This window comes from Squalius cephalus (genome assembly GCF_949319135.1).
Source record: "Squalius cephalus genome assembly, chromosome: 1".
Classification (NCBI taxonomy): domain Eukaryota; kingdom Metazoa; phylum Chordata; class Actinopteri; order Cypriniformes; family Leuciscidae; genus Squalius; species Squalius cephalus.
This window is the reverse complement of record NC_137122.1, coordinates 40,416,429-40,439,794: the sequence shown is the minus strand read 5'-3', so window position 1 is coordinate 40,439,794 and position 23,366 is coordinate 40,416,429. Positions and strand designations below refer to the sequence as shown.

The 23,366-nt window shown below is 36.5% G+C and overlaps 1 protein-coding gene across 2 annotated transcripts; it reads right to left on the bottom strand.

Moving 5' to 3' along the window:
- Positions 1–5,966: 5,966 nt before the first annotated feature.
- LOC307170196 (protein kinase C and casein kinase substrate in neurons protein 1) lies at positions 5,967–21,240 on the bottom strand. 2 transcript variants are annotated; one of them, XM_079891255.1, is made up of 11 exons: positions 20,985–21,239; positions 19,870–19,906; positions 17,335–17,401; positions 13,843–13,999; positions 11,683–11,918; positions 11,332–11,487; positions 10,364–10,539; positions 10,130–10,250; positions 9,308–9,381; positions 7,276–7,355; positions 5,967–7,185 (listed from the first exon to the last, which is right to left on the bottom strand). In XM_079891255.1, exons 3-11 carry the CDS (start codon positions 17,392–17,394, stop codon positions 7,076–7,078), a joined length of 1,170 nt encoding a protein of 389 aa, XP_079747381.1. In that variant the 5' UTR covers positions 17,395–17,401; positions 19,870–19,906; positions 20,985–21,239; the 3' UTR covers positions 5,967–7,075. The 2 variants fall into 2 exon arrangements, with proteins under 2 accessions (XP_079747381.1, XP_079747380.1); XM_079891254.1 differs by lacking the exon at positions 19,870–19,906 and having other exon boundaries at positions 20,985–21,240.
- Positions 21,241–23,366: the final 2,126 nt, after the last annotated feature.

The window sequence follows — 23,366 nt, the reverse complement described above, 5'->3', positions numbered from 1 at the left end:
ATGAAAAAAGGCTTTGTTTATTTGTTGTGTCAGGGATGTTTGGTTTCACAAGCTAATGAGAAGCAATTAGACAGCTGCCAATTAAGCATGACCATTAGACTGTGACTGAGAGGATGGGGAAAGACAGAAATACTGATGAGGGATGGAGCACAGTGACAGGAGACTATTGGGCTTTAGGGGAGAACGAGGGAGGAAAAAAACACAGTAAGTAATTATTACAAACAGAAACTTCTGGTAACCTAGCAAAGCCCCAAAGTGTTCATCTCTGTCTGTAAACAAGGAGCCCTCAGGGCCGCCTGAATACAAGCACTCAGTGATATTGGTCAGTCAATGTGAAACCCATGTGCATGATATCTCCCTCAACATGTTTGAGCTGTGGAAACAGAGCCATCACTGAGGCAAATAAGCTACATGCTCACTCAGTCGTTGTGCCTGGCGCTGGGGAGCTCCACTCTTCAGGCGGAACAGTCACACTGTGGAGGAGCAGAAATCTGGAAACAAGTGTGTCTATGTATGTGTGTGTGTGCACATGTGTTTGTGTACGTGTAGTCCTGCAGGGGGTGCTACACTCAGTTCTTGCTCTGTCTCTGTGAGGGTTCCACTCAGCCATCTGGCTCTCAGCTGAAGAAGTGATGCTGAAGTAATGATTAACCTCTACAGCTCTCCAGCTCTCTGCTAATGGAGGCTATTTCTCTCTCTCTCTCTCTCTCTCTCTCTCTCTCTCTCTCGGCCCTTCCACCTCCTGCTGCTACCTGAGACTGGTCACTCAGAGAGATTGCATTGATGGGTGTCTAGGGGTGTACAAGGGGAGACAGGGGCTAGATGTCAGACATGAGGGTGAGTAATTAATAACAGAATTTTCATTTTTGGGTGAACTAACCCTTTAAATGTATATATTCAATTTATTAATTGCAATACTTGTTGACCAAAACATATTTGTTGATATTTCTACCTTTTTTTTTTGCTGTTTCATGAATCATTTTGTGTTTTCTAAATGTTCAATAACTTGACAAACTTGGCTTTTCCAGTTAAAATTATAGTTGTATTAATTCATTTTGAGTTTATTTTTCAAATCTATGTTCTTACATTCAAATAAAAAGTGTAACTTTGCATCCGATTTGCTACCTTAATTCAAATTCAGGATTTGAACTATATTTGCATTCTCATTTCATTTCTGAATGGTACCAACTGGGAATTGTATCTTTTTTTTTCTGTGGCAATGACAGCTGAAATGTACCAAGCCAAGACAATTAAGGTATGTAGCTAACACAGAAATATTTCAAAATAAATCTACCCTGAGAAATAATTAAAAAGAGAGATATATAGCCACAGTTTTCCCTGTACATTCATACACACTCATAAAGTATCCAGAATGTATTGCCCATCTAAGCCTTAAGCTTCTCTGAGGATGTTGCATGCGCACACGCACATGCACACGCACACACACACACACACACACACACGCTATTTCAAGTCCCTCTTCTCCAGTCAAACTCTTATTTAATTAGGCTAATTAAGAAGCTAGAATAACCATTTCCTGATTACTCATAATTTTGTTCAGTGTAAGAATTGAGCAGACAAATAAAGCCAACACAAGTCTGTTCCCTTAACTGACCCAGTAAGCCAGTACACACACACATTTTCTTGCTGTCTCACCCACTCACGCTGTGTGAAGGATGACTTTAAGCTTTCTGTCAGAGGTTTTATATGATGTGACACAATAAGCTCCTTAACACATGGAGTTAATGGACTCCATATGGGGGAAAACGAAACAACGTAGATGAGTGTCCTATACCGAACCTGTCATATACGGGGGGGGGGGGGGGGAACATTCCTTAAAAAAATACAGTTTTGATGATAATTTATTTGTTTTAGTGTTTATTATTCACTTTTTGTTAATTAAATAGTTACCTTTTTTATTACATTGAGACACATCTAAATTCTACTGTACAACAGTAATATACTACTAAACCAAACTTTAATTTGACGGGTTGCCGTGAAGACCTTTGAGTTTCTGTGTGTTTATCACATGATGATAGTTTTTCTCAAATGAAGTGGTTCAATGCTCACAAAGTGACTTTCAGAGCTGATCTAGAGTCTGGAGATGAAGTTCATGCATTCGTGTCCTAATATAGAAAAAAAATGAGCCATAACTTGATGTCTGGTGAGAATCGCTCTCTCGAGACCATCCCAAATTCATGGTAAATCCAATCAATTGCTTTGTTGTAGGAATTTGAAATAAAAATGTTGTCATCATTTTCTTTCATGTCATTCAAAACCAGATTGCTTTTTTTGTTTGCTGTTCAGTGGGACATAAAATATTTTTAGCAACGTCTGCAACACTGTTTATTTGCACCCTAACTGGGCTAAATGGAATTCGGCTGAAAGTGTGGCATACATCTGTGATTGGATGAAGCAACTAGCCATCTTATAACTCTCTGCTTTTTCAGCACAGCCACAGGGTCAGGGTGACTGATGGACTTTATTCTTGGTGGAAAGTTTCTTTGGATGCCAATTTCAGCCAAAAATCTTTTGTATTTTTCTAATAATGGTAGCAGGTAGGGGGTCAGACAGCTTTGTTGCACACCAGTGAAGACTGATGTCTTGCTCTAAAGTGAAGCTTTTCTTTCAGTTTTTGAAGCTTTATTATGGCTGTTTATGTATAAGTCACTGTTTTTTACACAATGGGGTTGCCAGCATATGCTGTAAGGAGGTGTTACGGTCAGCCGATCATTATCGCAAAATAAACCCAGACAGGGTGACCTGGTATCACCCTGAGGGGGTTTACTTTGTGATAATGACTGGCTGCGGCTGTACATTATCCCATTTGCCTTCTCGCAAAATAAATAAACATGTGAAATTTTGAGCAGAGTTAAAATTATTTTATAATCTTACTGCTTATCTTAAAGCTTCCACTAAGGAAAATTGTTGGGCACTGCTGGATCCCTGAAGTAAAACTTCTTTCATTTTCTCCACATAGAGAAATTGATTTTTAAACGATAACTTACAAACCTTTAAAGACAGACCTGTTGTGAGATCAGAGGTTGTTAATCAATGGTGGCCTATATGCTTTTGTTGAAGCAATCATTCACAATATTTCAACTTATTTTTCAAATAATCATGTTTAATAGCATTATGTGTGCAATGTATTTAGGATAGCTGTATAAAATTTAGCATAGAAACTAACACTAACATTTATATTTATAAGATATATTTTTCTTTCAAGGGAAAATATAAACTTAAGCAGACCTACTCAAATAAGGATATAATCTCCATGTCTCAGTGTGACTGTTTCACTCTCTTGATCTTTCTCGTTCTATTTTCTCTCTCACACACACACACACACGCGCGCGCGCGCGCGACAGTGAGGGGGAGCCTATGACAGATTGCTGAATTGCTCATATGCTATATGTACCTTGCTGGAAGTGCGTGAGTCACCTTCCGCACAGTTATTCATGTGCATTTATCAGAGACATGGAATAAAAATCATCAACATACATCCACGCATGTTTGTTTGCATAAAGCATTAGTAGACTTGATGATTTGGTGGTTCAAATAAACATAAATAAAGACCTCCATAATCATGAGAGGCTTTCTGCACGCGCGCGCAAATCCTACTTAAAATATAATGACTCGCTTCTTAATTGTCTGTTGGTGTGAGTGAAAATAGGATAGCAAAATCAAACTGTTTGAGGCTGTGGGTCCAATCATACTGGAGCAAATTTAATCAATTAGAAATACAGCTAGCTAATGCCAATACAATATTTGGCCTAGGGTTTGTTGTTTCATGTGCTAGGCCTAAAATTACCCCTATTTATTTACCTTCAAATGCGGCGATTTTCTTTTTCAGTCTATGTCAAGCTGATATTTATGCACGTTTTGGGTACATGTAATCAAGTGTTTGTTTTAAATACATTTTTCTTACCTTTTTTTACCAAAAAAAAGAAGAAAAAAAAAAGAAAAGTTGCCACGATGTCCAAAATAGAACGTAGGTTGCTTGAATCCAGACCCAGTTGTGTTCGATATCAGCGTTTAGGGGTTTAGCCGTTTATCAGCTAATTGCTTCATGAATCAACTGCGCCCTCTGCTGACTGAGACCATCGTCATCTCTCACACGACAGCACAAAGTAGGCCTTGCCATCTATTTCTATAGAAGTTACATAACAATTATCCACTTGAAATGATAAATAGAGCACATCAGTATTGTAAGATAATCAGCTTATGAGAACATCCGGGCAGGCAATTTCGTGAAATTTGAGAGGCACTTGGTGTACGTTGAAAATAATATCGATCTATAAAAGCATCTAGCATGATGAGTTTGGAATACAGTGTTCTTTCTGACAGACAGTAATGTCCAGTAGAACACAGCGTTCACAGCATAAATATATTCATTCTCTTTGCTTAGTCTATTATTACCATGTATTCAATTTTGAATGTGAGATGTTCAGTTCTCACTGAATGAATATTTATCTTTGCATATTAATTAACTTCATGAAATGTGAGAGAATTTGATGCATATTAAATGCATAAAATTGTGTGTGTGTGTGTGTGTGTGTGTAATAATTTAAATACATGATACATTTAAAAAAATATATATATATATATATATATATATATATATGCTCTGTAACTGTAGAACTAATGGTGTACAAAAATTAGATGATCTCAGCCAATGTTGATTTGTAGAATCCACAAAGTGTAAACGATGCCTTTGTAAAGTCCTGTTGTGGTGGAATTGGGAGATAGGATGGGTTTTATGAGCAGAAAATGACCTTTATTTTATGTAAGGGATATTTTCCCCTTTCGTCAGAACCCTCACAGAAATGTGCCTACCAGCAGGAAGATGATTTTTAAAAAGCCTTCATTTACCATCAATATAGAAGCATTTTTGTACAAATTATCCCCAAATCTGCAAGTGGAGAAGTTTAAAACCCTGCAGTGTCCTGTTTGGTGAATGTACCCACCCAAGTAGCAAAAGTGCTGCCAGCACTGACCACAGAGACCACAGTGGCGGAGGCGCAACATATGGACAGTCAGTAGGGAGGCAATCGGCCTGGCATCTGGGATTTAAGAATTATGGATAAACTGAACAAAGCATGAGAAACTTTTTTGCTATTAGGCCTCTTCACTAGGCCTAATACTGTTCTATGGTATGTTTGGCTAGTTACTGTCATACATGCAATGGGAAAGAGTAAAAAAAAAAAGTGCAAATTGCTTGGTAAACAGTGTGTCTGTGAAAGTTTTAAAACCTGTGAAATAAAAGCACATTTTTGGGTTTCATCATTGACCTACTCATAGCTTGTGCCAGCTTTACTTAGCCTGAGTGTTATTATTTTCCCTGTAAGGTATTTTATGCAGACAGAGAGCAGTAATCAGCACATTTCTGTGCCGTGCTTATTTTTGGAAATGTGAAAGGTTAATGTTGCTCAAAACTGTGGGAAAGGAATTGACCCTAGGAAAATCAAGCCCAGAGTGGGAACATTTCTGACTCATGTACTCGTCATGATGCACGCTAAGCATGTATGTGACTGAGAATGTGTGTGACAACCACTCAGGGCAACACACTGAATGATCTGACACTATTAAAAGATGTGCTGCCTGTGGGGTCCAGTGGAGCTGAAATCCTGAGATACGTGAGCAGGCTGACTAATACGAGTCTGCACGGCACGCACACACACACATATATTTGCCTTTAAAGGGGTCTCAGAAAGTGAGGACCAGCCAAAATGTCCTCACTTTACTCTCTTTATCCTCACTCCGATGGTCTAACACTCAAACCGGTCTTAACACACACACACACACACGGATATTTATTTAAAGCCCCATTTATTTGCACTGGCATGTGGCCTGGGGACAAGCACAGAATGAAATATGAACAAGAATAATAAAATGTATATTATGTATAATAATGCGTATGTGCATAATGAAAGTTTTCCCAAGATGATTAATAAGAACAAGACTCCCAGTAATCTGTATCCTTTTTAATACTGGTATTATTTGCATTTGATTAGTGATGGTGCATAAACTACGGCCCTGATCCGATGTAATTTACCACCACTACTGCACAAACAAACATTGGGCTTATTTGCATACATACTTTTTCTTTGGTTAGAATGACATCTTAAAACACAACAGAAATACACAAGAAGAGACCGTAATGGGTCCCATGGATATCACTTTAAAATGGTGTTGATTAATACTGCCTTTGTGTAACTAAAATTACTAAATGTGAGACAAGTGACATTTAATAACAAGATCAAAGCAGATAAAATATAGCATATCATCATACCTATTAACACCTTGCGTGAAATTCGCAGCTGTGAATGACATCATACCCATCTGGCCCCTTTTACACAGGCATCAGATATAACAATTCTCATCAAAAGAAGTATGTCATTGATAAAATGTAAATATGCACTGAAGTCTTTGGTGTGAGACATTGTCCTCAAAATACTCTGTAGGTTCATGCATACATCAAGACAATGCAGTTCATATTCTCTATATATTAGAGGATCTTTGTAGCTATTCATATCATAATTGTATGAAAATCTCTGCATATTTTGATCTAAAGCCACAATGTGATGCACAATAAAACATATATGCCCAGTTTCACAGACAAGGCTTAAGCTAGTCCCAGACTAAAATGCAAGTTTGAGCTGTTTTAACTGAAATCAACTTGCACTGACGTATCTTAAATTATGTCAGTGCCGTTGTTTTGTCTCAAGATGCACACCAGTAATGTTTTTTTTCTAAGGCCCATTTATAAAAGCTACGTAAATGTCCTAATTGAACTAAGGCCTAATCCTGGCTTAATATAAGCCCTGTCTGTGAAACCAGGCCTACATTACAATATTCTCAAGTAAGGTCGTAATGAAAGCACTTTGGATGCATTTTCTTGTTCAGATCCCAACTTCACACACTTAATTCAGCTCTAAACCCGTACCTGCACCATCTGTCATCCGCTCAGAGAAAACAAAGCAAACTTCAATAAACATGGCTGTGAAACTGGCTTAAACCTGGGTGCCTGTAGGCAATTATGTACCCCAGAGCGGGAGCTCTGTGTCGTCCTGTGGATCTACACCACCTCCACGTAGTTAGCAGGGTAAAGACCCTCTTTCCCTCCATCCATCATGCCTCTGCACCAACCCTGATCATCCTCATCCTCGATCTTCAGAAACTCCTCACCTGAACACACACACAAACAGAAAGCATCAGAGGTGGTGCACGTACATCATATAGACACAAAATATGAATACAAACACAAAGACAGCTGACCTGCTTTGAAGGAGAGTTCATCTGTCTCCTGTCCAACATAGTCATAAAGAGCTCTGACTCTCACTCCTCCAATCATTACACTGAGACGAGGAGGGAAAACAGACACAGTCAATCAACTAAGCACTGCGTTAAAAATTTTGCAGACCACTCCGACCTTATTATTAAGTTAAAAAGTCTAAATTATGACAAAAACATAAACATGACATAAAAAGTTGAAATTATGAGATTGGTCTCAGACTAAAATGCATGTTTGAGCTGGTTTAAATTAAAGCAACTTGCACTGACGTATCTTAAAATATGTCAGTGCCATTGTTTTGTCTCAAGATGCACATCAGTAATGTTTTTTTTCTAAGGCCCGTTTATAAAAGCTACTTAAATGTCCTAATTGAACTAAGGCCTAATCCTGGCTTAATATAAGCCCTGTCTGTGAAACCAGGCCAAAAAGTTATAAAAACTTGAAATGGACAAAAACATAATTAGGACAAAAAGTTGAAATAATAAGATAAAAAATATGATATGTCAAAAGTCGCACGGGTATATTTGTGGCAATAGCCAACAATACATTGTATGGGTCAAAATTATTGATTTTTCTTTTATGCCAAAAATCATTAGGATAAAAAGTAAAGATTTAAGGTGTAAATTTCCCACCTTAAATATATAAAACATTTATTTTTGTGAGTGAATGCAGCACAATCGCGAACATAAATTTACAACTTTAAAGACGATTTTCTCAATGTTTTGATTTTTTTGCACCCTCAGATTTCAGATATTCAAATAGTTGTATCTCGGCCAAATATTGTCATATCTTAACAAACCATACATCAATGGAAAGCTTATTTATTCACCATTCAGATTATATATACATTTTAATTATTTTTTACAATTTAAAAATTTAAAAAAGAAAATAACCCATGTGAAAAAAACAGGTTTTGTGGTCCAGGGTCACATATTATGAAATTATTATTACAAATTTTGTCAGTTATTACAAAAATATTGACTTTGTCATAATTATCTCTTTTTTGACTTTGTATCTCATAATTCCGACTTAGTATGTCGATTTTGATGTTTTATCTCATAGTTATGACTTAGTATTTCATAATGTTGACTTAGTATTTAATAATTGTAACTTTTTATTTTTTTAAATAATTTTTGGATTTTTTATGTCATAATTATGATTTACCAATGTATTATTTTTTTCTGACAGAAACAGGTTTCCATAGTAATACTGTACATCAGAAAAACGTGATCATCTTTTTCTTTATTTCTTATATAAAACTTCTAAGTACCATATAACTCACAAAACTAATACAGTGAAACACTAGACAAAAGAAGGATATCAACCAAGTTAATGAGGATAAGACAACTTTAGGGTCGAGTCTTTCCACATCTGACCAAACAGAATGCCACATACTATAACATTTTTAAACAGGTTTAAACAGAATTTATCCGATACTCTAAAACATTGCTAGAAAACTTGCGTATAATCATGACACATGATTTACTAATTTAACATCTTTTTATTATCATATCGATTCAGTTCATTGAACTGTATTGTCGATAGTAACTGTAGTGAATGTGTTGTAGAAACATTAGGAACAGTTCTGTTGTTCACTTACACTAATGTTATCACTTGTAATGTCTTTCTTGTAAAGTCGACTGTGATCAGCATTTGCCTCAATTGTGATTCGCAGACTCCACAGATTTCCTCACAATACTGTATATATTTTAGATTTTTGTAAAGACTAAAAATGTTTTGCAGTGTTTTCACACTTCATTTAAGTATTGTATGTAATAACCACTCAATGTTTGCAACTGTATTTTACTGAAAATCACACTGTTCAAACCCCAATTCATGTCCTGTGAAGCTTGTCTGAGAAATCAGACATCAGTAACCAAGGCAGCTGAGCTTAGCAAAGGTTCAATACACAGCAGCAAACAATAACAAGGCCAGTCCAAGTCAGGTTTGTGTATAACAGACGGACAGCCCTGTGCTGTAAGAGCCCCACAGCAAATATCAAAGTAGTAAACTGACCTTCTCTCCATCATTGCTGCTTTCTGCTCCACCTCCTTCTTTCCCTTTTTATGCTTCTTGTCTGGAGTCCACTCCTGAAATAGAAAGAGAGCGAAAGACAGAGTGAGAGAAGGAGTAAATGTGGGTTTTGGCACAACAGAACGCAGTCTATTTCAAGATGTGCCTCTGTTAGATACATAATTAAATATCACAGATAACAACAGAAATTAACTCTAACACTCTAACTCTGACACCCTCAGGAATGCATTAACCTCAAAACAATACTTTAAAACCAACCCCATTACAGCTTTCTTTTGCTCTGGACATAGGAATGCCACTTATTGCACATTTCTCATTGCGGATGATAAAATAAGGAAAAACCCCATAGACTTATAGTGAATGAGAATCCAGGATATCAGAGACATGAGTGACATGGGTGACCCTAACAAGAACCTAACCTCTAGTTTTAGTCAGTGTTTGGGGAACACTCAATAAGGTTCATTAGTTAATACTAGTTAACTACATTAGTTAACATTAAATAATAATGAACTGCACTTCTACAGCATTTATTAATCTTTGTTAATGTTAATTTCAACATTTACTAATACGCTATTAAAATCAAAAGTTGTATTAGTTAACAGTTAATGCACTGTGAACTAACATGAACAAACAATGAACAACTGTATTTGTATTAACTAACGTTAACAAAAATGAATAAATACAGTAACAAATGTATTGCTCATTGTTAGTTCATGTTAGTTAATACATTAACTAATGTTAACAAATGAACCTTAAATGTAAAGTGTTACCGTGTTTGGAAGTATAAATGTATTTGCAATATACCTGAAATTGAGGCCAGTCAGTGGGCATTCCCGGCCCATGTGTATTCTTCCACCAACGCAAATCCTCCTGATCGCTGATGGACATCAGAGTGTTATGGAGCTCATTGTACACGGCTTTTATGCTAACAGAGAGAGAGAGCGAGAGAGAGTGGGAACTTGTATAATTCACTCATTGTGAGTAATACTGAAATTGACTGAAATTGAGATTTTGACCAGAATGACCCTTCTCACACACCTGTCATTGTTGGTGATATCCAAGTGTCTGTGGATGGAAAGGAAAGCCTGTTTGAGGAAACTTATCCTCTTCCTCTCCTCCTCTTGTGATTGGTCAAAGATAGACTCCATTTCCTCCATGTAGCGTGGAGCATAACGCGTCACTTCCTCGAGAACCTTCTCATAGCGGGCTCGCACCTGCATACAGGAATTTGCAGTCAATCAGTCAGATGTGTCGCTCAGTGCTAATGTGACCCTTCAGATTGACTGTCATCAAAGGATCCTAAAAACAATGTATCACAGTTTCCACAAAAATATCAAGCACTACAGTTTAAACATTGACAATAATAAAAAAAAATTCTTGAGAACCAGATCAGCATATTAGAATGATTTCTGAAGGATCATGTGACACTGAAGACTGGAGTAATGATGCTGAAAATTCAGCTTTGCCATCACAGGGATAAATTACACTATTATATATATATTAAAATACAAGTTTGACTTTTTTTAAATGAATGCAGCCTGGGTGAGCATAAGAGACTAATTTCAAAAACATTAAACATCATACAGAGCCCAAACATTTCAACGATAGTGTATATATATATATATAATTAATAAAAACATATTTATATAAAAAATGATTTCAAATATTACCATTAATTAAATTACAACCCATGTCCCCTTGAATGCCAATGAAAGATTGTGTCACAAGACTAACATGAGCAGATTTACATGTGTTAAGTTGTCTGTTTTGTTTCCTTTGCACCTGAGTTGGTTTTCCACCTTATCTCTTTTCTCTTTCTGTTGAGTGCTGTAGATTTACTCTTAATCATTAAGCAGTGTGACATACGTTGTATAATTTCACTGTATCATAATGCAGTCTGTAAATGTACAGTAAATGTAGGTTTTTTTCTGCTTCTTTTTTTTTTCCATTGAAACTCCTTGATTTTCTCTCTCTCTTTCTGATAGTTTTCCCCACACAACACTCACTTTCTCTGTCTCCTGGTGAGCCAGTTCGGTCTCTTCCTGGATCTTCCTCTGTTTCTCAATGGCAATGTCAGGGTTGCCTTGGGCGTGGGCCTCCCGCTCACGAGCCATGTTTTCCTTGCGACAAGCTTTGTGAAACGCTGTCCTGGCCTTCTCTAACTGTCACAAAAAACACACATTCAGAGCGGTCAGATTCATTCAGTATTGCACACTGTATACATTCATTTTCAATAATTCAGTTCATTATTCACAGTTATTCCACATTTACCATATGTATACATTCTTATCTGGAGACAGAAAAAGTGAAATTAGTAAAAAAAAAAAAATATCCCAAATCCCTGCATTGCTTTCTACCTTCTTCAATCTCTTGCCCCAGGGCTTCTGAGCACGTGAGAAACCGGTTTCAAAATCCTGGGACTCCTTGAAACCTCCAAATATCTTCTTATGGAAAGTGTCCTTCTGCCATGTCCGGATGCGATCTCCATCCTCTGACACCAGAGCCCGGCAGATGGAGGAGTGCAGTGAGGAGAGGCGGTCAGCAGAAGAGAGGAAGCACTGCCACGCTCGTAACAGAGAGCCGTAGAGAGGACCTGGACAAAGACAAACATTCATGAAATAAATGAGAGGACCTTTTAGGGTCACAAACAGAAACCTCTTAATCAGATGCTAAACTAAAGATGTGGGCATCTCATGTAAAAATGCAGGTCACAGAAAAAAAAAACCTTACATATCTTACATGTTATGTTAATGGCACTACTCATACTATTTTTTAGTATGCAGTATGTAAACACACAACAGTATGCACATTTTTAATGCATTTTAAGGCATGCATTTACTAAAAGTAGGGAAATACTTTTTTCTTTTTTTATTGCAAATGAAAGATTACAGACATTAACAGTGAGAAGAAAAAAGAAAGGGGGTATACGGATACCATAAAATAATGAATTAGGCTACACAAATCAATACAATATTACATTTTGTCAATATGAAAAATGAAAGGTTCCTTAAAACAGACTCAAGGATGTGTGGGAAATACTGTATACAACAATATTTTTTTCTCATTATTTACCTATAATTAGACAAAATTGTATATGCAATTTTATATGAATTTAAAAATATTCATATTTATTCCCAAGATGAACTTGTTGAATTAAACAGTGAGATCATGTGACAATATTCTAGCTTTAATTTTGTATAGTTGTAATATCAATTGAATGTAAACATAACCTCAGTAAAACATTTATTGATATTTACTGCATACAATTTTTTTTTACACTGGCACACAGTCTACAGTAAGCAATAATATTGTATTATGTTCTAAACATTCAAAATTTGAATGAAAATGCAAAATATTATAAATGACAACACAGTGAGGTCATGTTACAATCATTTAGCAGACAATTAGCATAATTGTAATGTTAAAGTAAACATTGAAATGCATAAATAAAACAACATAAACAAAACATTTATCATTATTTACTATTATGCATACTTATTTTTAAATATGACAATAAAATCTACAGTACATACTGCACAGTACGCAGTAGGAAATACGCTAGTATTGCGTTCTACACATTCAAAATTTTACTGAAAATGCAAAATATTATTTTTTATTATTTCTGAACTTGTTGAATTAAATAGCATAGTCGGGTCATGCAAGTTAGAATTGTTGTATGCAAACAATTGACTTTTAACATTATTTACTATTGCTGAATATTGTACATATTGCATAGTAGTACACAGTAAGAAATAAGTTAGTTTTCTATTCAGAACATACATTTCAAAGGTTTGGGCTTGGTAAGATTGTTGGTACAGTAAGATGGTTTTGAAAGAAGTCTCTGTTGTTTACCCAATTTTTTTATTATTATTTTTTTTTTTAATGAAGTTTATTCCTGAATTTTCAGCATCATTATTCCAATCTTCAGTGTCACATGATCTTTCAGAAATCATTCTAATGTGATCATTTAAAGCATCAAAAAACATTTTTTATTATTATCAATGTTGAAAACAGTTGAGCTGCTATTATTATTATTATTAATAATAATAATAATATAAATTTCTTTCAACAACTAAAAAAAAAAAAAAAAAAAAAAATCGCACTGACCCCAAACTCTTGTACAGTAATGTGCTCTATCGTTCAAAGGTTTGAGGTCTATCTAACAACAAATCCTGAAAAAAAAAAATAGTTTACATGGTTAATACGGTTTACACAAAAATACTAAAGTGCACAGATTTTTTATTTTATTTTTTATATTGATGACAGTAATAGTGTCAAAACAGCATAATAGAATGATGCTGAAAATCACAGGAATAAATGACATTTTAAAATATAATAAAATACAAAACAGTTATTTTTAAATTGTAATAATATTTCACAATTTTACTATTTTTGATCCAATAAATGCAGCCGTGGTGAGCACGAGACTTCTTTCAAAAACAAAAAATCTTACCAACCCCAAACTTTTGAACGGTATAGTACTGTCTCCAAGTTCTTGATAAAACTGCAGTACTTACTGGCATCCACTAGGGGTTTCCATTTGGCACTCCACTCACTAAGTTGCTGCGCGTACTGTCTCTCGACCCTGGCCCTCTCCTGGAAACACGTCACTATGTCATTACATGCCTGGAAGGCATCTTCGGTCCTCTTCACTGTACGATGGTAGTTCCCTGGCTGAGAAAGAACAAGGATAGAACTGTAAGGTTAATAGCATAATATAGAGGGAAAAGAAAATGAAAGACTGGCTCTTGGCGCTAAAGGTTTATAGTCTATTTAAAGGTCAAGAATGAGGTATTTACTCTATGACACAGGGAAAATGTCCCTCTGTCATCTGAGCGATTGGCCTCATTTCTTTTCCAGCAGGGTCACTGGGTTTGTATGCTATGGATTGGACAAGTTATCAGTATAGCGTAAGCTTTGTTTCTAATATAAACGGCAGAAGACAACATGTGGTGTGGAAAACCAAAGCACATTTCAAACATTATTCCCCTGAAAAAAACATCTGTGAGTAGATGAGGACCAGCGAGACGAGAGAATTCAGGCCATGGCAAGTGGAGCATAGCATGGACAGCGCAGTGAAAGGGGTTGATTAACTGCAATAACACGATAAATGAGAGAGAATGAGGGAGGAGAGCGAACGTAATGACAATTTCAGAATGGGTGTTTTGTTTGCTGATGTGGAGCGTGTTCTACTATTTTGCTGGCAACCATTAGTGGCTCCCCCACGATTTTATCAATTCATCTCTCTCTTCTACATCTTCCTTTTGTGCCGTTCTTTGTCTCTCTCTCTCTCTCTCTCTCTCTCTCTCTCTCTCTCTCTCTCTCTCTCTCTCTCTTAGCTGTGGTTTGCACCACATATTTTCCCCAGTCTTAGAAAAAAGTAAAAACAGCTGAAGAATTTCAACTCCGGCCAAGAGCGGTGCAGAGAAGCACCTGCCAACCAATCAGAGAGTTGCAGAAACCAAACAAATAACACAATCCCTGTCAAATGGAATATAACATTCAGCTGGACTCAAAGCTGCAGTATTTAAACAGAGCTGTTTCACTGAACAGACAAGCCTATTTAAAAATCAACCCCATTCAACTCTGGCTCAAACTTTCAGCATTTCATCACTGCAATCCTCTGCCAATGCTGTGGTTAACCAATCACAGCGTCTGGGATGAACACAAAAACACTACTGCGCTCAGTTCTGGTCAGCCGCCAGCCAATTACAAGGTAGGACATGCAACAAAACCCTTGCAGGCGATATCAGTGTGGTCGTTGTAAACTGACTAAACATCAGTGGTCGGAGCATTTCACTGAAAACTGTACCACTGGCCAAGCTCCAGATGGGATGGCAACTCAGCAAAAAGTGCTCAGGCTAAGAGGAGAGCTGAGGAGAATCTTAAACAGCTTCATACAGAGTGGTAGTGGGAGCTCTAGATGGCATGGCATTGATAATAACAACAAATCACCACAGAAAACTAATCAATAAAAACTTACTTAGATGCTAAATTAAATGCAAATTATATGTAAAATAATAATTTAACCAATGAAAATATATTTTAAATGATCATTTTTAGATCATTTATCCCAAAAATTATAGTAAAACCTAAAATTACCTACTTTGTGGGGACCAGCCAACAGTCCCCAAGAGAAAGTATAAAATTAATATATTTATCTACTAATACTGAATAATGTCAAACAAAAATCTGAAACTGCAAAAAGGTTTCTGTGAGGGATTCTGTGAGGCTTAGAGGCTAAACATATCATTAGTTCAAAACAAAGACAATAATAGAATGATACAGGAACAAGTGTGTATGTGTGTAACTAACATCAGGTAACACATCTGCTGAATAACATCTTGTTAATTGCTTTAAATATAAGTCTAAACATGAACATGACAGTTAACAGTGCCTGTAGTTAATTATATATACAATACCATCACATTATTACCATTTTCAGTGTCACAAGAACCTACTGTATTATATATATATATATATCAAAGACATCTAATACATGAGCAAAGACACCTATTTTTTATCCACATACTGTAGGCATTCACATTTCCACGTGTTTTAGATTAAGAAAGAAAGCCACAGAACATCTTAAAAATACTACAGAATTTCTACAGAAGAAAAATACTGTATTACTGAGAACTATTCTCACAATGGTGAAACAACTAGACAACAAATTTTAAAAGGTTATAAAACTATTAAAAGGCAAGCTACTGCATGATTCCCAGCAGTATTGGGGAACAGAAAAGTAAACCAGTTAAGGAGCTGAGAGACAAAAGCTGAGCTAATTAAAATGGGTGGAGGCACAATGGATGAAATTTATAGATGGACATTAAAGTTTAAAAAAACCTTGAACCATGCTGAAATAGTCTCAAAGAGGTGAAAACACTTGACTTGAATTTCAATCTTAATTTGGCTAATAGAGAGTGTTCAGTAGCTTTTGTGAACCATTTAACTTACAGTTTTTACCAACTGCTTACACACAAAATCTTTTCATGTCACACGATTTTTTAAACCTCTCACTCAAAGTGCAAAACTACATGCCAAATCTTCAAAACCATTCTCAGCATTTGACTCAGTTTTCAATTGCATAAAACACTTTTTGCAAAACACTACACACAATTCTCTACCTAAAACACAAAGATCTATCAGGAAGTGACTTGCTTTCCTTTTCCAAACACAACCAATCAAAATGCTACACTTATTCACCAGGTCACACAGACACACTCCTCACATGTGCAAACACTAATTGCTTAACTGATCACTAACCAATCACTGCTTTACTGAAAGCAGTGATTGGTTTCCCCCCCCCCCCTAGTGGTTTGGATGCAGATTCACACACACACACACACACACACACACACACACACACAATTGTGTTATTTACTGTATTCTAAAGAATATACTTTTGGTTTACAGTACATATGTTTATGGTTTTGTTGTATGCTACTGTAAACAATAATAATGTTAGACCTAATAAATATTTTCTGTTGCATTTGGTGTTTACAGTGTACTTGTTACATCAGATTACTTTCACTGTAGAACATTGTATTGAAATGTAGATATAAGCCTATGAAAGACCAAAGAGCTTTAGATTTAGAACATGGTATATACAAAAATGTATTATTATGAAAGAAGTGTTTGCCATTTGATGCAAATGCTTCATTCTGACATGTGTTTATGGCATTTTGAATGCAGTGTTGCATTTTGAAGGAGATGTGAGGCGTTTTGCATTTTGTGTGTGCAGTTTTGAGAATTGTGTGTAGAGTTTTGAAAAAAGGAGACTTAGTTTTGAAAACGTGTGTAAGCAATTGGTAAAAACTGTAATGTCCGAAAAAAATCTTGTCATTTGTTGTGAATAAAACTGTTTAGGTGTTAAAACCCAAGACAAGCTACATCACCCACATGCATTACTGGTAACACATACTTAACAAAACAGAAGCGGATGGTATTTCTTAGAGGTCCATCATCCTATCTGACTCATTGCTGTCCTTCCTCCCCCTCTCACTTACCATCCAGAAACTCTGATTGTTGGCATCCTCAGGGCCTGTCTCTGCCGGGAGGGTTGACATGATTAATCTGGAATAGAGATACATGAAAGCATTAAAGGTGCACTCATTTTCCTCATTAAAAAAAGTTTACAGAAAAATAAATGGTCACACTTTAGATTAGGGTACAATTCTCACAATTAACTATTAACTATGACTTTTTTCCTCTATAGACTTCTATTTTCTGCTTACTAATAGTTAGTAAGGTAGTTGTTAAGTTAGGTATTGGGTAAGATTAAGGGATGTAGAATAAGGTCAAGCAGAATAAGGCATTAATATGTGCTTTATAAGTAGCCTACTAATAAACAGCCAATATCCTAGTAATATACATGCTATAAAGCAACTAGTTAATAGTGAGAATTGGACCCTAAACTAAAGTGTTACCAAATAAATTAATAGTACTTTTGAATTTTTTTTAAAATCATCTATATTCACATGAAATAAAAAATATATATATTCTAAATGGGGTGGGTCGACTCATGGAAGATTACGTCTTGAGATCACATGATCAGCCGAATACTATTTCACCCTGTTGTTGTACAATTTCAACTGTGCAATAAATTGATCCTGGCGGCGACAACCAAAACCATGTGTGTGTGTGTGTGTGTGTGTGTGTGTGTGTGTGTGTGTGTGTGTGTGTGTGTGTGTGTGTGTGTGAATCTGCATCCAAACCACTAGTTGTCAGTAAGTCCAAGACGACTGAAGTATCAAACAATACAACAAACAACTGTTACTGATGCACATTTAGAGCAAGATTACTAGTATTTTTATAAATTTGTTTGTTGTGAGTTGCAAAATTAACTATGAACAATAGAGGTCAATACAATAGTTTTGCTTGTACTTGCAATTTGACATGTCAGAAATGACATGGCATGCCATTTAACAGGCATACAATACTAAGATATGTGTTTCAGAGCTGAATATCATACTGTGTCTAATAGCATGCTGGGAGGGCGTTGTCTTTTACAAGCTTTCTTTTATTTAAACTACAGTTTACGAACTGTGTCGGAAAGTGCATGGCTCCAACAAACAAGTTTAATGGTCTTGAAGTCATGAAGAATGAAGAAATGAGGATAGTAATATATAAGGTTATTTACTGAGGATCAAAGGAGTTTTCTGGATTAAAAATGTTACTAGTTAAAGTGGCTAAAAGCAGATGTGAGTGTTGAAGTGGCTTTGAGAGTTGTGGGTTATAGTGAGACAGATAATGCTCGATATTCTCCACTGCTATCTGCCTTGATCCAGAGCTCTGGGATTTGAAACTTGAGCCATCCCAAAAATAAACAGGGGTGAAAGTTCACCAACACCAATATATACTCAAACACACACACAAACACACTAGTTCTCTTCTGAAACACATGTTCATGAGCTTGCAAACACTGGTACATGTGGCTGGCCGACAAGCCCACACAGGCACATGTTTGAGCTGCCCCAAACACACGCCACTGACAGACCAACATGCCTGTGGCCATTTGTTTCTGTAAATGCAATAAACCACATTTTGTCACAAGACACGGAGTGAGAACAAGATGACAGAAGGGAACTGCGTGAACAAGCTGCTATTTGTCTGTCTTCTTTCGCTCTCTCAATCCCTCTCGGGTCCATGTCCCTCAGTGCATTATCCTAAATGGTCTCTTTCTATCCCCTTTTCCCACTGCAGGGGTCATGGGTATAGTAAATCACCCTATATTTGAACTTTAACCTCACTTCCTGTTCCCTCTCTGTTCCTCTCCCTCCAGACAGCCTTGTGCTCTTAGAGAATATGAGCAGGGAGCACGAACTTAAAGGGATAGTTCACCTAAAAATGAAAATCTTTAAAAATCTTGAAAGTCTTTAATTTCGAATCATCTTTTTACTCTCTTTGATGTTTTGATGTTGAACAGAGCCTAAAGCTTTCAAGCTTCAAAAAGGATGCAAAAAAACACCATGAAAGAATCATAAAAGTGGCCCATAGGATTCATACACTACATTCCAAGTTTTCTGTAGCTTTGTGTGAGGAACAGACTGAAATGTAAGTTGTTATTAAGATGGAACTTTGCAATGAGACCATTCATTTTGTTAGAAAAAAACTGATCTAATTGGAATGTTCATAAATCAGATTGATACATTCCGTATTGTGACTTCCGTACATCTGAGATAAACAGATTGTAGGGTGGGGACTTTTTTTTATCTATCAGTTGTTGTTTGGACAGAGACAGATCTGAATGCAAGCTTGCGTTGATTGTAAGAAAGAGAAGTGGTTTAAGGGGACTGAATCATTGGAGAAGTCCACAATATGTCACCAGAGAGAAGTCTGTCAAATCACTGGATGATTCAGTTATAACATTTGGATGAAAAATTACGAGCTCAATAAAGATAACGTTAAACTTATGTATGGATGAATCGCAATAAGATCAATACGATGCATTTAGAAAGTAGACTGAATGGTAAATTTGCATTTCATGCTGACTTTAAGGGATAGTTCACCCAAAAATGAAAATGCTGTCATCATTTACTCACCCTCAAGTTGTTCAAAAACTGGTTAAATGTCTTTCTTCTGCTGAAGACAAAATAAGATAGTTTGAAGAATATAGGTAACCAAACAGTTGATTGGCCCCATTAACTTCCATAGTGTTTTCCCCCATACTATGGAAGTCAATTAAACCACTTCACTCACTGGAGGGGAAGAATTTCAGTGAGTAAATAAAAAAGTTTTAGTCTGTTTTGCACCCAAAACATATGACTAAGACTTAGAAGAAATATATTGCACAAGCCAAATTTTTTGTCAAACTTTTATGGTGCTCTTTTACATAATTTCAGTCTGCAATGCATTCACTGCAATGACATGGGGAAAAAATAATCAGCTACATTCATCTGCTTTTGTGTTCCAAAAAAGACAGAAAGTCGAACATGTTTGCAGTTACATGAGGGTGAGATTGTGATAACAGTAGTTTACTTTTTTCACTTTTTTGCCAGTTTACATTCAGCCTTTTGTGTAAGGTTAACCTAATAGACTCCAGAAGAGTTAATTCTTCGTAACCCATCTCTGTGGGTCATACTGGACCCTCATGCAATGTTATGTGTAAGTAAATAAAAGGATGAACAAATCTGCTTGATTGAATTAAATCATCACTACTTGGAGGGTGGGGGGATTAGAATGAAGTTTTGAGGTATTGTAAAACACCCCAAAAAAAGATTACGAAGAATAGCATTTTAGAGAAGACAAAGTGCAATCAAATTGATCAAAATCGAGATCAAAAATAGTTTGAAAGGTTCTGTAACTTTTGAGAAAAGGGAATGACCCATTTCTCGGAAAAGATCATCATGACGTTGCTGTGAATCTCTCTCCTCTCTCCTCTTATTTTCTCTTTTCTCCCCCTTTCCAAAGCCCTCAAACCCCGATACCCCTCACCCACCCTGGCTCTCTTTCTCTCTCCTCCCCCTGTCCCCGTTTTGAGTGTCACACATAACTCAACACACACCCACACACTGAAGAAATATATAGCAACTTATGAATACATCAGACAGAAATAGTCTATGAACGCAACAGAACTCATCAACGCAATGTGATCTAACTTGACACAAACACATCAAGAATAAATGAAGGGCAGAGAAAAACGAGACAACAAACTCACCTCTATCTTTTCCAGGGAAAGTTTCCTTTAGTTTACACTTTTATTTTCCAAAGTAACTGATTTTTCCACTTTTAAGACCACCATATGGTTATGGTACGTTCTGGACACCCTCTTTCTCCTCTTCTCTGTCTTTGACCCGCTGTCAGTGTTTAATGATGTGGCTTCCTGTCACTTTCTTTCTCTCCTCTCCTCTCCTCTCCTCTCTCTCTCTAGTTCCCCCTCTTTCCGAAGCAGCTGCGGACTTTTCACTCTGAGGATCATACTACATGACAACACTCCTCCCTCTCCCTGTCTCTCTCTCTCATTTGAGCAGAGAGCTGCTCCTCACAGTAGCCTATAAAGTAATAATGCAATGGGTTCAGTCCAGACAATTAGTGTGGATGCATTTTATTCCAGAAGAGACCCATATCTGTTGCACACTTTTTCTTTTTACTTACCACCCCTAATTAGGTAGAACTATTTCATTTTCTGTGAATTGTGTCTGTTGTAACAGCCAGATTTATTACAAACACAATGTACATACCTCAGAAATGCCCATGGTCACTCTGAGGGGTTCCACACAACAGTTGTCTGGCACATCCAGTGGTTCTTAAGGAGGGAAGGAAAGAAAGAGTGGGGGGTGGGGGGCAGATTGAGTTGAACAAAGTCTATGACTCAGTATTAAAAATATGGCAGCTGTTGTACACACTGGCAAGAGCCCATCCCAAATATCCCTATGTATAATCTCATACTAAAGCATTTTGAATTAACCTTCATAATTTATATAATTATACACAAAATAATAATAATAATAATTAAATTACTTACATATTTATGCTGATGCTGGATCTTTAAATGTATACCACTCTTAATGAACCAAGCAAAACTCTCTAACTAGTGCTGCCTCCCAATTTGCATATGCTACGCCCTAAAAGTCTAGAAGTATGTACTCTTTTTGTGAATAAAAAGTACATACTTTTGAGTGTGTAGCAAGAGAATAGACAAGCTTTGGGACATACTATCATGTCATTAAATTGCATCTTTTAATGGACGCTCTATCGCATAGTTAGTTTTACATGCTGTCACTGGCTGCATCCAAAATCGCATAGTTCCCTACTATATAGTAGACAAAAAACAGTATGTGACAAAAGAAGTGTCTGAATTCACAGTACTCAGGAAAGAGTAGGCAAAAAGTACCCGGATGACCTACTTCTTCTGGCAAGATTTTGAAGTGTGCATAAGATGGACACTTGAGGCCACGGGAGACTATTTATGAATGACAGTGAAGCGACGTAACAGAGTGGTTCAGATATGACATCACTTTGTAGGCCAAAACGTGGTTAGCAATTTAGTACTTCGGGTTCCATCGTCCCGAAGTCAATGGGTTTATTGAATGGGGTTTTGGTTAAATGGCTGAAATAAGGTCTGTGGTGAGCACAAACTCAAGACACTTTCACGTTTTATTCCACGACATAAAATAAATCAATATTACACCATTTTTGAAGCCGTTACGTGTCTTAAAAAAGGCGGTTGCTGACAAGTGGCTAAATGGGAGCCCTAAAAGCTCAGTCCGCTTTTACAGCATTGTTGTGCTCTTGCAAACTATTCTAACTCAAACGTTCCGGGAAAACGTTTTTAGGTAAAGACCGAAAAAGTTGTCAGAAGCTTAGTGGTGATGATGTTGACGTTGTGGGACCGTGGTGTAGTTCGTTCATAGCCTATCTTTCAATAGGCTTCAAAATTCATAAAAGTTGTGTTCATCTGTGATAATATTGATGGACAAAACGTGCAAGTATCATAAACTTTTGTTGATCACAAAGCTTGTTTTTAGCGATAATCCAAAAGCCTATGGGAAAACCAATGTGATGCTAACTTGCCGGTTGGCCTACAAAGTGACGTCATATCCGCACCACTCTACTGACGCTGGTAGGTCACATGATAATGACAACATGGCAAATGTAGTATGTCCAGATTACATTCACGCACATTCATACTATATAGAACGTACTTTTTTGCAGTCGTGATTCAAAATAAGTACCTGAGAGTCTGCGATTTTGCATGCAGCCAATGTAAACTGGCCTGTCAGTCATCTTGTCACAGTTAAAATCCTCCACATTTCATTTAATTTAATTTCCTACTATAGCTAAAGGATAAAAAAGAAGTAGCACGTTTATCTGCCATAGGTCTTTCATGCAGGGAACTCTCCTAAAGTGTTTGCATAATGATGCAATAAATGAATGCAATGAAAAGTTAATGGTCAAATGAATCTTTATAAAATCCACATTGTTGCAGATGAAATATAGCCTAACTTTCTTTTTTCTTTTCTTTTTTCTTTAAATCAGGTTAAATGATGATTATATTTTAGTCACTCAAACCCCTTAATATAGTTTTTTTTAACACTTT

Excerpts from the sequence above, each read along its gene's own strand:
- LOC307170196 (XM_079891254.1), bottom strand. The coding sequence starts at position 17,394 with ATGTCAACCCTCCCGGCAGAGACAGGCCCTGAGGATGCCAACAATCAG. Across the intron at positions 14,000-17,334 it reads ACAATCAGAGTTTCTGGATG|CCAGGGAACTACCATCGTAC; the intron begins GTAAGTGAGAGG and ends GTTCTTTCTCAG. Across the intron at positions 11,488-11,682 it reads GGGGCAAGAGATTGAAGAAG|TTAGAGAAGGCCAGGACAGC; the intron begins GTAGAAAGCAAT and ends TTTTTGTGACAG.